The sequence below is a fragment of the Sinohyriopsis cumingii genome, chromosome 14, assembly GCF_028554795.1.
Source record: "Sinohyriopsis cumingii isolate HCF-2022 chromosome 14, ASM2855479v2, whole genome shotgun sequence".
NCBI lineage: Eukaryota > Metazoa > Mollusca > Bivalvia > Unionida > Unionidae > Sinohyriopsis > Sinohyriopsis cumingii.
Genome location: NC_142974.1, coordinates 81,749,011 through 81,764,893, shown reverse-complemented (window position 1 = coordinate 81,764,893; position 15,883 = coordinate 81,749,011). Strand labels below are relative to the sequence as shown.

The 15,883-nt window shown below is 33.7% G+C and overlaps 1 protein-coding gene across 1 annotated transcript in view; it reads right to left on the bottom strand.

Annotated features, from left to right (window-relative positions):
* LOC149784233 (MAM and LDL-receptor class A domain-containing protein 1-like) overlaps positions 1–15,883 on the bottom strand; it is a 262,408-nt gene that overhangs the window by 38,457 nt on the left and 208,068 nt on the right. The window contains exons 47-51 of the mRNA XM_089932965.1: positions 12,789–13,041; positions 9,854–10,143; positions 7,731–7,893; positions 7,337–7,512; positions 269–397 (exon numbers count right to left, since the gene is read on the bottom strand). Coding sequence (XP_089789091.1) covers positions 269–397; positions 7,337–7,512; positions 7,731–7,893; positions 9,854–10,143; positions 12,789–13,041 — 1,011 coding nt within the window. The remainder of the gene's footprint in view (positions 1–268; positions 398–7,336; positions 7,513–7,730; positions 7,894–9,853; positions 10,144–12,788; positions 13,042–15,883) is intronic.

Here is a 15,883-nt window from a genome sequence, read left to right as displayed (position 1 = left end):
ACAGGCCCATTGAACAATGATCCTTCTATGGAAACCACAAAAGTATGGACACCACCAATTTCTAGACCCAGGGAATGATGATCTCTGTAAATACATAAATTCAGAGAATAAAAACCTTTTGAGGAAACAAAATAGAAATAGGATCCTTTCACAGATTTGTTAATACAGGTACCTATGAAAATGCATTATTTTCTTGCAAAGCCAAAAAATACCATACCCACAATAAAAAATTAATTCATCTTCTTAGAAAAGAATAATAAATACATACCACAATTCAGTTCATCTGTGCCACTAGGGCAATCAGGGATCCCATCACAGAAATAGCTAAGTGATATACACTTTGTTCTGACTGAGTGGTTGATGTCAAGGGGACATAGCTTTTCACCTGAGAAACATTCTGAAATAAAGAAGAGAAATGGCTGCAAATAAATGTATTAACTTCCACAATTGAACATGTTGTTTTCCCACCACAAAGCTGGTGATTTATTGCAGTATATCTCCCATGATAAAGCCAGGGCTTTAATACAGTATTTCTCCAATAATGAGGCCTGGGGCCTATAACATCATTTATCCAATGATAAGGCCATGGGCTGAATACAGTATTTCTCCCATGATAAAACCATGTACCAAACCAAATCAAGGTATTGGGCCAAAGTATTCTCATAGTATTCCTATTTAATATTTGTCAAAAGATTCTGCAGCTGGGTGATCTTATCATTGAATAAGTATGGTAGTAAATACAGCTTGTTAGTGCAATAGTTGAAAGCACTTGTCTAGTCCTCTTCAGTTTTGGTTTCTGGTATCATATTTGCTCCAAATGCCATGATGGCAGAATACTACCAGTGTCTCAAATTGTAATGAAAATATTTAGTGATGTTTGGGCTCAGTTAATAGTACTGTAGCTCTCAGATATTGAAAGTTCATAGCATTCTTGAGCAAAATAAGATTACAAGTGAACATTTACACTTTTTGGCATAATGTATGCGTTAGATATCACTCTAAACTGCCGCACCACGAACATCATAGTGATGTGACTGAAAAAGTGTTAAAGCTACATTAAAAAATCCAAATACAGGTAAAATCTGTTACAACATGACTCGTTATAACAGGATTCTGCTTATAACTTTATGGCAGCATCGCTTCTATTTTTTTATTTAAATTGATCTCTTTTAACATCCTAAATACAAAAAAAATTGCTCTTGGTAAAGCAGATTACTTGTATACCTAGCAGATTTTTAATCTAAGCACTACATTTAATGCTGCCTTAACTTATGAAAATTTTCTAAAATATATTGTGATATACGATCAAGAGGTTAGTTAAAATTGATGACACTGAAATTTCAATTTCAAAATTCTGGAATTCCATACCACCTTATATAAAGTCAGCTGACACATACCAAGCTCAGTAGTGAATATGTATAAAACATTAATTATAGGTGAGTACATGGTAACAATGTTGTAAAAAGTAGTAGTACTGAATTAAACAAAATCATACAAATGATTGTTTCTGTAGATGTTGACTAAGAAGCTTTTTACAAGCTTGGTATGTGTCAGCTGACTTTATATAAGGTGGTATGGAATTCCAGAATTTTGCTCCCAAAAAATGCAAAACTCTTCGTATAAAATTCTGAATTTGGTTTAGGTAAATATAACTTGTTGTTTGAGATGGAATTTACTTCATACGTGTGTACATTTCTAACAATTTTAAAATTACATTTAAGATAATCAGGAGCCAAATGATGTATTAGGATTTATAAACTAGTAAATTCTTTTGAAACCGAGTTCTCTGCTGAAATGGAAGCCACTTTAGGGTTTTAAAAAGATTTTTGATGATGTATCTAAATCAACATCAAGAATAACTCTAGCTGCTCATTTTTGAAATTTCATTAATCTGTCTTGATTTTCTGTACCACTATTGCCCCAGACAGAACAACAATATTCTAGGTGTGGCATGATATATGCAATGCAGAATATCTTTCTCTGTTCTTGAGTGAGATAAAATTTCATTATGTTTATGAGATAAAGCAGTGAATAAACTTTTTTAATGACTTTATTGACTTGTATTTTCCAGTACAAGATCTGGTCTATCATAATGCAAAGTAGTTTTTCATTTTCAGACTGTTGTATATCCATTCCTTTTATCATTACTTTGAAATAATTTTTCCCAGCTTTTACTCTTGCTTGACAACCTATGATCATGGCTTTTGATTCGGTTGCTTTTATATTCACACTACTGTGTTCATACCAGTTATTTATTTTTACCAAATCTTTATTTATTTTAGTGCTAATCTCATGGCCTTTTGATCCAATGTTATATAATGTTGTATCATCTTTGAACATGGTGGGCGATAGCTCAATATGATAAAGTAAATCATTGCAGTGCAGCAGAAAGAGTAATGGTTCAAGAACTGATCCTTGTAGAACACCTGACTTTATCAGTTTCTTATCAGAAAGTTTATTTAAAATATAAACTTGTAGTTGTCTGTCATCTGTCTTCAAATTGTTTTTGTTGTTATTGGGTTTACTGCCATTTTTCAGCACAAGATAAGCAATACATTGCGGCCTGAATAACTGGTGGAGGAAGAACCCTGGAAAACCCCATGAAGAACCACTGACCCATGAGAAGATACTGGCAAGCTTTCTCACATACCATGTTAACCGAGCCTGAGATTTGAACCCATGCAGACAAAGGTTAAATGGCAGTGATCCAGAATGGTGAGTGCTTTAGACCACTTGGCCACTTGGGGCCCTATCTGTCTTCAAGATAGGATCAAAACGAAGTTATGCTTTCGTGGTTAACTTCATGTATGCTGAGCTTTTCCAGCAGGATTTTGTGATTTACAAGGTCAAAAGCCTTTGAAAGGTCAAGAAACACTGTGCCTACAAGGGTGCATGATCTATTGCTGTTAAACAATCATTTACCATTCTAGTTAGTGTAGTCTGGCATGAATGTCCTTCATGGAGGTCTGATTATCATCAATGTAGCAAATTAAATGATTCCAGGTAGTTTCCAAATTCATTACAAACATCTAATATCTTTGAAAGTGATGATAAAACTGACATAAGTCTATAGTTATTCATATCAGAAAGATCTGCCTTCTTATTATTGAATTTACTTTGGCCAGTTTTAGCTTGTTTGGAAAAATACTTGTAGAAATACTTATATTGAAGATATAAGTAAGTGAAGTTGCAATCACATGAGATGAGAGTTTTAGGAATTTAGCACTTATATTATCTAGACCTGTTGCCATTCTGACATCAAGTTGGTCTAATTCATTTAAAAATTAATTCAAGACTTATTTTAGGTTTTCTGAAGCACTCTTTTTTGCATTGTTTTGGAGAAATATGCTCATTTAATTCATCATTGGACAATCTTTTATGAGCTGTGAGATCTACAAGGTTTTCACTAATATTCACAAAGTACTCATTGAGTGCATTTGCAATTTCAAGAAGTTCTTGCTTAATATCACCATTTGCATCACTAATTGACAGATTTGCCTTCCTCTCAAGTCACTGAAACTTATCCAGAGTTTTCTAGGATTCTTTGTAATAAGTTTTCTTTGATTTCTGAATCATAGAGTTGATTCTGTTTCTCCATACTCTGCAATTGTCAGTATCTTTTAATTATTAAATCTATCCCTTGTCTTAATAGCATTCATTATGTCACCTGTAATCCAATTTGGTTGATTTTGTTGCTTGACTCTCTTGAAATAAGAAAGAGCATGAGTACTCAGGGTGTCAGTAAACATATCTATCCAGATGTCAAGAGCATCTGATGGGTCATCAAAACATTCAATTACCTACTGACCTAGTGTTATCTTTCAGTTCTTTAAGGAACATTTGTGAATTTAATCTTTTCAGTATTTGATACTTGATATATTTGTGAGAAGTTATACTTCTTTGACTTAATTTTCTTGCACATCATATAAGATAATGATCACTTATGGAATATTGGGGAACTGCAACTTCTATAATACTGTAAGCATTGTTAGTATAAATATGATCAATTAGTGTTTCAGATACCTCTGTTATCCTAGTGGTTGCATGAACTAGCTATTGATAATTCAGAGAATTCATGGTTTTAATCCAGCTTTGATTGATATCATAAAGCAAATTGTACTTGAAGTCACCCACTAAACAGACTTGTAATTGAAGTCACCCACTAAACAGACTTGTAATTGAAGTCACCCACTAAACAGACTTGTAATTGAAGTCACCCACTAAACAGACTTGTAATTGAAGTCACCCACTAAAAGATACTTCTTTGTTTTCTATATAAAGAGTTTCATCTCCTTGATTTTTGATGATGTTGGAACAGTTTGCATGGTTCCAATCATGTTTGTGATCTAAGTTTCCATGCCTTTTAGAGGCATCATGGCTGTCCTTTAGTATTGGGAAACTCTCGTTTATTAGATGGAAAAAGTGGGACAGACCCATCTTATCTAGATGAATTTTGTCTTTCACCATTAACCCTTTCATCACTAAGTAACTTTGGGTCATAGAGTCCTCAACACTAAGTAACTTTGGGTCATAGAGTCCTCAACACTAAGTAACTTTGGAGTTGTAAAGCAAAATAACTTGTGGATTTTGAAATAACATAACTTTGCAAATTTTAAAGATATCTGGCTGGATTAGGTGTCAAAATCAAGGTTAAAAATCAAATTTTATGACTAATTGACTAAAATGTGCATATCTATTACAACTGTTAAAATACAGGTGCAAACAGGTAACACAACAGGTAAAATACAAGTAATTATCTATTTACTTCTTAGAAAACTTAGAAAGTTCCCAAAACTTGTTCAATTGACCCTAGATGTACTCATGAATAATTCCAGTAGCAACACAAGTCTTTCTTTCAGGTATATGACAGGTAGAAATTAAAATTCCATAAAATGCTTTGATTTCATCCAAGGTGAGATCGGTCCACACACCTCTATCGCCTCTGGCATGTTTGATCATCACATTCAAATTCGTTAGACTAACAATGTTTCCAAAAAACTTCATCTGAATAGAATATTTGAAAATATTCCAAAGCTCTCCTGGAGCCATTTAACACTTGGATGGGTCCAACTCTCTCAGAAAACTGAAACAAATCTCTTTGGTTTTCCAACAAAATTACGTGGAGCGTACACTTCCTCCGGTTCAAAACCGCCAAAGTCCTCTTCATCGTCATCACTGTCACCCACAAGTACATTCCATTACCTCTCCAGATGCCTTCTCTCATTTTCATCCAACTTTACTAGGTCGAAATTGGTAAAATCCTCTGATAATTCAAAATCTAACACTTCATTCACTTTCTTTGAACTCTACGATTTTGTATACAAATTTTACCATTCAGAAAACTCATTAAAAGTGCCGACTTTGTTCAATATTTTTAGTTGTATACAAGCTAAACCACAAGATAATCCAAAAATATAATATTCCAAATATAATATATACATTACAAGTAGGAAGTTATTAGAGGTATCCCAAAATTTATATAGTCAGGTACTATAACGTTAGAGAAGAACACTGCTCCAGACCAGTAAAGCGGTCCACAGTTTTAATGAACTTCTCCAAGACCGGAAAACTGGTCCATAGTGATGAAAGGGTTAAGTGTTCCAGAACTGATCCAGACTTGATCATGAATCCATGTTCAATGTCTATCATTTTGTGATTCCACTCCTGACACAGATGTTTAATTAGAGCATTCAACTCACGAATGTCTGTGTCAATTCTTGGGCATGCATTGCATAAAAAGGCTGAGCAGTTAGGATTTTCCAGGTATATGTTGTTTAGGATGTTATAAAAATTGGTTTCAATCTGGTCAATAGGAACATTGTCACTTACAACATTGCCACCAACACTGATTATAATGGTGTCATATCAAGAAAGGTTAATTTTTCTCATGGCATCAAATATATGACCATTTTCTGCCCCAGGTAAGCACTTAACCCAAGGTTTCAGGCTTCCTTCATTTACATATTTAATAATGGACTCTCCAATTATGAGAGGTTTGTTTCTGGAATTATAATGTTCTTTGATGTTTTCTTCTCTGTCTTTGGTAGAATCCAGTGTATTACGAAATCTGAAGCTGTTATTTGAGAGATATGAATACCCTTTCTAGCTATTTGTGACATTGTACGGTACAGTGTTTTACACTGTAGCTTGACTGGCTGTAGGGTTTACCCCTATATTCTGGGTTTGTTTGAAATTATTGTTTTCTCTCTGGGCATTTTCTTTTATTTTCATAAACCGGCTTATTTCACTGATGTGTTTTTGTGACTTTTTGATACTCTTTAAATGTAGAGTATCACTGTACTAGTGATAGCAACACTAGACGTATTTCCAGGACAGAAAATACAAATTTCTAATAAAGTCATGAATGAGAAATTCTCTCACTCACTACACACTTCATTAGTCCTATTGTACTGCACAGTATCATACCATTGCACACCATAGAATGTTTTCCAAATTTAAACTGAAGAAAGTTCATATTTAACTCCATAAAAAATATTAATTACTTATTGTTAATTTCATATGACAGCCATTGATTACATGTGACAATACAGAAATAATATTAAATAGTTTTTATGCTTTTATTCTCTCATGCATAGAACTTGGGTTCTTAGGGTCGAAAGGTCACCCCATTGCCCCAATTAACATGTTCATCTTAAAGCAGAGTATTTTGAAAAACAATAGTTCATGGCTTGAGACACTCACTGTCCAAAACATAACATTTATCATAACTTTTGTTCTTGTTTTTGTTTCCTTTTCCAAGGGTGGCTTAAAGCTAGATTCTACTTACATAATGTTTCAGATTTTCATAAAGAGTACAATAAACCTGAAGACCTTTATATAGAGTGAGAAACAATAATAACACCAGATGAATACTGTGCTTGTAATCCAGCTAACTAAATTGCAAAATTGGAGGCTTATTTTAATTTAATTGGAAACAAAATGGGTGAGAAAAATGATCCATTTCAGTCTTTGTACCAAGAAAATGAAATCCCAGTCATGGGGTTTCATTATTTGTCTCTCCCGAAGGCAGAGCCTCAATGGGTGACAAATAATCTAACCACTTGACTGGGATTTCCTTGTCTTAGCTGAAACCCCAACATAGATTCTATTATATTCATCAATTATGCACCTTCTTGCATATGTTTCTTACCATCAGTACTACAAAAGGTATCTAGGTAGTAGTAACAAGAGCTGGTATTTTCTCAGGTCTCAGTTAAATTCATGTTACATTTGGAATTGTAATCTATCAGTTAAAACTGTAAAAGCAAAACCTAAAATAATGATATGATAAGTCAGGCAATGTGACAATTACAGATCATTTCTAAGTGTTTCTTACCATCATTACTACAAAAGGCAGCCTGGTAGTAGTAACAAGAGCTGGTACTTTCTTCAGTCTTGGTAAGGGTCATATGACAGCTGGAAATGTCTACATCTTTATAGCTACAAGATACTTCCATGGCATACTGTACAGACTGGTGCCACGAGTTGGCAAATGCACCTTGGAATCGTCCACTAAAAATAATTATCATCTGTATCATTATTATTGACAACTAATTAACATTACTGTAGTAGTAGCACCAATGAATTACATCATTTTTAGGATCTGAGATCTTTTCAGTTTTAAATATTGGAAATATGCACTGATATTGTACTTTGCTTTTTTTTTTTTCAGATAAAAATCAATGATAGTAAACATTATTAATCCTGACAAAAAAAACAACAATCCTTACGTGTAGCCAATTTTTTTGCACGCTAGTTGAACAATGGTGCTGTTGCCTTCCATCAATCTGTATTTTGACATACAAACTGGCCTCCATAGACCCTGGTAGAAGATGGCAATACTGCCATAGGAACCATCCCCGTTGATTAGCTTGACTTGATAGTCTGGTTTGCCTGTAGAATTAATAGAAATGTATCATGATCTTAGTTTGATTGTGTTGCAAATTCTTGTCCATTTGTATGATTTACAATAACACCATAAAACCTGTTTATTCCGGACTTTGCCTGGTTTTAGTCATAATTTTTAATGCAACAGTACTGCAACTAATTCCTCCCATTTGTTTAAGCCATAAAAATGTGTATGTTTTACACAGAATGTCCTTCCTTATAGTGAACAGTACAAAGCCATAATGTTCAGTCTTTGATGTGTCTCTTGTCTCAAACTCAAATACATTACAATAAAATCACAATCCTTCCAAAGCTGGTTAATCAGATTTAGAATTGTAATCAATTACTGGCCTAATTATATTTATAAACATTATGAATTTATGTGAATGCAATCCATACAAGTTCAAGTGAATGTAATGCACCTAAATGACTGAACTAAATAAGATAAATTTAATGGAACGGAGTTCATACATACAAGCATTATGATCGCTAGTAATTTCCCATGCTCAGAACAAATATATTAGGAGTTCAAACTTTTTGGCAGTATCATACTGCAGTCATCAATGATTAATGTTGATCACGTGACTTATGAAAAATTACTAATGCTCATGAATTATCCAGTATGGAAATTACTAATGATCATGAATTATCCAGTATGGAAAATTACTAATGATCATGAATTATCCAGTATGGGAAATTACTCATGATCATGAATTATCCAGTATGGGAAATTACTAATGATCATGAATTATCCAGTATGGGAAATTACTCATGATTATGAATTATCCAGAATGGGAAATTAATCATGATCATGAATTATCCAGTATGGGAAATTACTAATGATCATGAATTATCCAGTATGGAAAATTACTAATCATGAATTATCCAGTATGGGAAATTACTAATGATCATGAATTATCCAGTATGGAAAATTACTAATGATCATGAATTATACAGTATGGGAAATTACTAATGATCATGAATTATCTGGTATGGGAAATTACTCATGATCATGAATTATCCAGTATGGGAAATTACTAATCATGAATTATCCAATATGGGAAATTACTAATGATCATGAATTATCCAGTATGGGAAATTACTCATGATCATGAATTATCCAGTATGGAAAATTACTAATGATCATGAATTATACAGTATGGAAATGAATTATACAGTAAGGAAAATTACTCATGATCATTAATTATCCAGTATGGGAAATTACTAATCATGAATTATCCAGTATGGGAAATTACTAATGATCATGAATTATCCAGTATGGAAAATTACTAATGATCATGAATTATACAGTATGGGAAATTACTAATGATGATGAATTATCCAGTATGGGAAATTACTCATGATCATGAATTATCCAGTATGGGAAATTACTAATCATGAATTATCCAGTATGGGAAATTACTAATGATCATGAATTATACAGTATGGGAAATTTCTAATGATCATGAAATATCCAGTATGGAAAATTACTAATGATCATGAATTATCCAGAATGGGAAATTACTAATGATCATGAATTATCCAGTATGTGAAATTACTAATGATCATGAATTATCCAATATGGGAAATTAATAATTATCACAAATTATGTACAGCCAGAAAGCAACCTTTTCATTTCCAGAAGCATAACATTTGGGTTGCATTATACTAATGGTTTTAAACCCCCAAGACAACTGCAAATGTCTGTTAATGCAATACAGTGAAATAGGTTTAAAAGGGATGTAGATATTGTGCTATAAAGTTATATTGTTTGCTGTAGATAAAAAAGATCATTCAGACATACACATCCAAAAATTAGAATTCTGTTCAAACAATTTGTACTTGATTAGTATGTAGACCTAAAAATATATTTCAATTGAAGTTATTTCATTTCATTCCCTAGAAAGAAACAGTGAAACCAGCAGAGACAGTGAAGCAAGGATAGGAAGGCAAAAGGAAAACTCACTGATGCAATTTTCCTCGTCTGAGCCATCTACACAATCAATGCTACCATCACACTGCATGTCGACTGCTATGCAAACTCTGGTTGTGGTACATCGGAATGTATCTGGGCCACAATCTGGGTAGGCCGGACAAGGTCCAGTGATAACAGACACATCATCAAGGGCTACAACTCCTGGCCAGATTGTAGTGGTGGTTACAGTCTTTGCTTCAAAAATAATGTTGGCATTTCCTGGCTTAAGAGGTACCCAGCCCTTCAACCAGCCATTGACAGTTCTGTTTACATGATCATACCTATTTTTGGCAATAAATGTAATAATTGTAACAATTCATTGATGGTTATGTGTAAATGTAATAATTGTAACAATTCATTGATGGTTATGTGTAAATGTAATAATTGTAACAAGTCATTGATGGTTCTGTGTATATGTAATAATTGTAACAAGTCATTGATGGTTCTGTGTATATGTTCACACCTATTACTTGTAACAACTGTAATAAATTTAATCAGTGATTAATAGTTCTATTTATGTGATCATATTATATCTGTGTGGGTGAGAATGTAACATTTTTAAAAGACTTATCTGGTTGTTTCTAGTTTAGATAAACATTATCATTTTCCAAATGACAAGACAATTCCCTACATCAATTCAATTTTGCCAAAGTTTCTTTAAAAGAAAGAATCTTACCAAATGATATGGGCAGTTCCAATTAAACATATATGACACCCAGGGAACCATATATTTCAAAATATAAGCCAGGGCACTCTAATTACTCAAATAGTTTATGAAAATGTTAAAAATTCAAAATTGAATCCATGGGTGATTAACTTCAAGTTGAAAGTGCCATCCCTGGGTCTTGTGCATGCTTAACTGGTACAGCACTGAAACCTGCCCCAATTTTCAAAACTTTTTGCAACAGTATTTTCTGATAGGATTGAAGGTATGACTCAGATAATGTGATAACTATAATTTGTCTTGTACATACAAAATGTCTTGTTTTTGTCATTTTGATTTTTTAAAAAATCTCAGATAAGCTGCTGTCAAAACGAAAGACAATTTGAGACTGCTCAAATTTAAATCAACTTAACCAACACTAAATTTTAGTGAGTTAAAAATTAAAATGAGTAAAATAACTTAACCAACACTCAATTTTAGTGAGTTAAAATTTAAAATGAGTAAAATATGGGGTCATTGAACTGGTTTTGTAAGAGTAAAATTTTTTTAAGACTTGCCCAATGGGACTTATCACTGGACTTATACTTGCCCAGTGGAACTTATCACTGGACTTATAATTGCCCAATGGGACTTATCACCAGGCTTATACTTGCCCAATGGGACTTATCACTGGACTTATACTTGCCCAATGGGACTTATCTGTGGACTTATACTTGCCCAATGGGACTTATCACTGGACTTATACTTGCTCAGTGGGACTTATCACTAGACTTACACTTGCCCATTGGGACTTATAGCTGGATTCAATAAGCTAACTCCATGGACTAGGTATTGTCACAATATTGACTAATTTCTCACAGCTATATTACCTAGCTGCTCTGGTAAATATTTTTTCTTAAAATATGCTAATAATAAATGGAAGGGAAATTCACAGTTAACAAACTATAACACAATTTATATTGACAATATGTTTTCAAGTTAGTGTTCATATAATAAATTATAATAATATTTATACTAAAATGAGTGAAAAAAGAAGAAAATTTACTAGTCACAAACTATAATGATATTTATATTGAAAAAATTATAACAATAAATTGGAAGAAAATTCAGAAGCCATTGTTCTTAAAATAAACTAAAACAATATTTATATTGCAGATATGTTAAAACTAATGGAAGAAAATTCACATTTCACAAGCAACAACAATAATTATGTTGAACATATAATGCAAAATGGAAGAATATTCATAAGTCTCTGTTCTTAAAATAAACTATAACAATTTTTTGTATTACAAATATGTTAAAACAGAAGAAAGTTCATAAAAATACTATAAAGCATAGTATACATACTGTAATAATGATTGTATCGAGGCAAGTTATCTCTAATTTGGCAGATATTCTATTCAAATTTGCCTGTAGGGATGGGAAAATGAGGCTGCTGGAACTTAGGCTTGATGCGTTGAATGGTATACGATATTAAATATTTTTCAACTAGCAGACAAGTTGTGTAAACATGCCATGGTAACAGAATTCTGCTGCTGATAATTTGTTCTCATCTGAACAGAATAATCATCACCACAAATTTAAACAATTAAAGTGTGTTTCAAAAATAACTGCTTAAGATGGTTGGTGACTATGTTTTCAATTGCAGATAACATTTAGAGAATCTGACTTAATTGGCAGAGGTCAACCAATGCATTTGTAACTTAAGTTTATACAAAATTGTTTACTCATTGTTTATTATTTAGGTTGCACTTTTACTTTTCAATATACATGCAACAGTATTTACTTAATGTATGAATGTGTGTGTGTGCATGTATGTATGTATGTATGTATGTATATATGTATGTGAGAGAGGGGGATTAGACAGGAGCCAAGTCCTTGGGGGGGGGGGGGCCTTGAGTGGCTGAGTGGTCTAAAGTGCTCACCATTACAGATCGCTACCATCTCACTTTTGTCTGCATGGGTTCGAGTCTCGGATTTGGCCAATGTAGGTATGTGAGAAAGCTTGCCAGTAGCTTGTTGTTGGTTGATGGTTTTTTCAGGGGTTTTCCCGGGTTTTTCTTCCACCATTTATACTGGCTACCATGCATAGTGTATCTTGTACTGAAAAATGGCGTTAAACCCTACAACCACAACTATTTCCATAAGGTTTTATCGAACACTTTAAAGAAGAATATTTAATTTATTAAGTTACCCTCTTGAAATAAATAATTAGAATTATAGTATTAAACAAGCAGATGCTGAAATAAAAAGTATAATTACCATGCCAGCCTTCTTCCACTGCTACCATTGACATACACATAGAGTTGAGCTGAGAGGGGGTTTGGTCTTACAGCTGTACCATTAAGATAGTAGTAGAAGTATACACACGACTCAGTCGTGAAGTGTTCTCTTGGTGAAGACAGTATGGCAGTTAAATACTCAAGTCTGCTTGGGTAGTCTCGGCCAAAAAAAAAAGATATTTTATTATAATACACCGCCAAGTCAGAATAGTTGTAGGCAACCATGAAGTGTCCTGAAAGAAAAAAAAGACTATATTTGCACACTTCAATTGAAATGGCATGGATACTAATCTACCATAACCTAGCATGATAGCAGATAAGAGAAAACACTGTTCCATTTATAGTTCTAAAAATGCATGGTTCTGATCTCTTAACTAATTATATGATCGCAGACCAGTACCTATGCCATTTGTTCCATTTCAAATGAACAGTGTAGACAATGATATGTCATCATATAGTAAGACAATGATCTGTCATTACATTATAAGATCAATAACTATCACCAAATTGTAAGACCATGATCTGTCATCACATTGTGAGACCATGACCTGTCATCACATTGTAAGACCATGATCTGTCATCACACTGCAAGACCATAATCTCCTCACATTGTAAGACAATAATCTGTCATCACACTGAAAAGACCATGATCTGTCATCACATCATATAAACATGATCTGTCATCACATTGTAAGACCATAATCTCATCACATTATAAGATGATGATCTGTCACATTGTAGGATCATCTGTCATCACAATATAGAACCCTGAACTGTCATCACACTGTAAGACTACAATTTGGCATATCTTATTGTATGCCATGTTGTTGTTGTTGTTGTTCTAGGGTTTAACGCCATTTTCAGCGTAATATAGGCTATACATGGCGGCCAGTATAACTGGTGGAGGAAGAACCCTGGAAACCCCAGGGAAGAACCACCAACCCACGAGAAGCTACTGGCAGGCTTTCTCACGTACCCACACTATCCGAGCCTTGGATTCGAACCCACGCAGACAGAGGTGAGATGGCAGTGATCCGGAACGGTGAGCGCTTTAGACCACTCAGCCACTCGGGGCCCCCTGTATGGCCATGCCATGCCATCACAGTGTAAGACCATCAGTGTCATCTCATTGCAAGACCATGATCTGTAATCATATTATATAATGGCATTGTCAGTGAAAATTCCATTTTTACTGTTTGTAATTTTCAAACTTTATAGCAGACACTAATCTGTTTTTGAATAATACAATGGTGCTCTCTTATGTTTATAATTTTAAGTGAGCAGTGTAGATGCAAACACATCAATACAATATACAGTGGAACATGACTGTTTACTGTGTTTGCTTCCATTTATGACCTGATATGAACAGTAAATATCTCTATCTGTCACCAAACTATATTAAGGCAGATCATGGCCTACAATGTTGGTTCTATATATCAATTGAAATGAGCAGTGTATACCCTGATCTGTCTTCACTTTATAGGATAACAGATTAGTGCCCTGCTGTTCTACTTTGTCATTTGAAATGAACAGTGTATATCCTGACTTGAAATGAACAGTGTATATCCTGACCCATCAGATGAATATCAGAACAGGGTCTAAAATGCTTGTTTTTATTTATGATTACATATGAACAGTGCATATTCTGATCTGTCATCACACTATACAATGAAGCCTAGTCTACACTAATATTTTAAATGAACAGTACATACCCTGACATATTAGCAAATTATACAATGGCAGATAAAGGTCGATTTATGACAGCAGCTGAACAGTGTTGCTGTTGTTGTTATTGTTGTTGTTGTTGTAGGGTTTAATGCCATTTTTCAGCACAATATAGGCTATACATGGTGGCCAGTATAACTGGTGGAGGAAGAACCTGGGAAAACCCCAGGAAGAACCACCAACCCACAAGAAGCTACTGGCAGGCTTTCTCACCTTCCCATGTTAGCTGATCCTGAGACCCACGCAGACATAGGTGAGATGGCAGTGATCTGGAACAGTTAGCACTTTAGACCACTCAGGGACTTGAGGCCCGCTGAACAGTGTACACACTGATTTGTCACCACATTATATGAAGGCAGGTTAGGGTCTGTGCTGTCAGATATATCTACAATCACAAATGAACAGTGCAGATCCTGATCTGTCAACATATTATATAATTGCAGATATGTTACTAAACTATAAATTCCCTTTATTATGTCATTGTTGACCATGATCTGTCATTGTTGACCATGATCTGTCATCATATTATACAACTGCAGATATGTTACTAAACTACACATTCCCTTTATGATTTCATTGTTGACCATGATCTGTCATCATATTATATAATTGCAGATATGTCACTAACTGCACATTCCCTTTATGATGTCATTGGTGACAATGATCTGTCATTATATTATACAATTGCAGATATGTTACTAAACTACATGTTCCCTTTCTGATGTCATTGTTGACCATGATCTGTCATCATATTATACAATTGCAGATATGTTACTAAACAACACTTTCCCTTTATGATGTCATTGTTGACAATGATCTGTTATCATATTATAGAATTGCAGATATGTTACTAAACTACATGTTCCTTTTATGATTTAATTGTTGACCATGATCTGTCATCATATTATAGAATTGCAGATATGTTACTAAACTGCACATTCCTTTCATGATGTCATTGTTGACAATGATCTGTCATTGTTGACCATGATCTGTCATCATATTATACAACTGCAGATATGTTACTAAACTACATGTTCTCTTTAGGATTTCATTGTTGACCATGATCTGTCATCATATTATATAATTGCAGATATGTTACTAAACTACATGTTCCCTTTCAGATGTCATTGTTGACCATGATCTGTCATCATATTATACAATTGCAGATATGTTACTAAACAACACTTTCCCTTTATGATGTCATTGTTGACCATGATCTGTTATCATATAATATAACAGCAGATCTGTATCTGTACTGTTAATTATATTGACCATTTCAGACGAACACTAAAACTAAAGTCACAAGTCAAAACATTTGATCCTAAAATCACTTTCAGAGATGCTATAAAC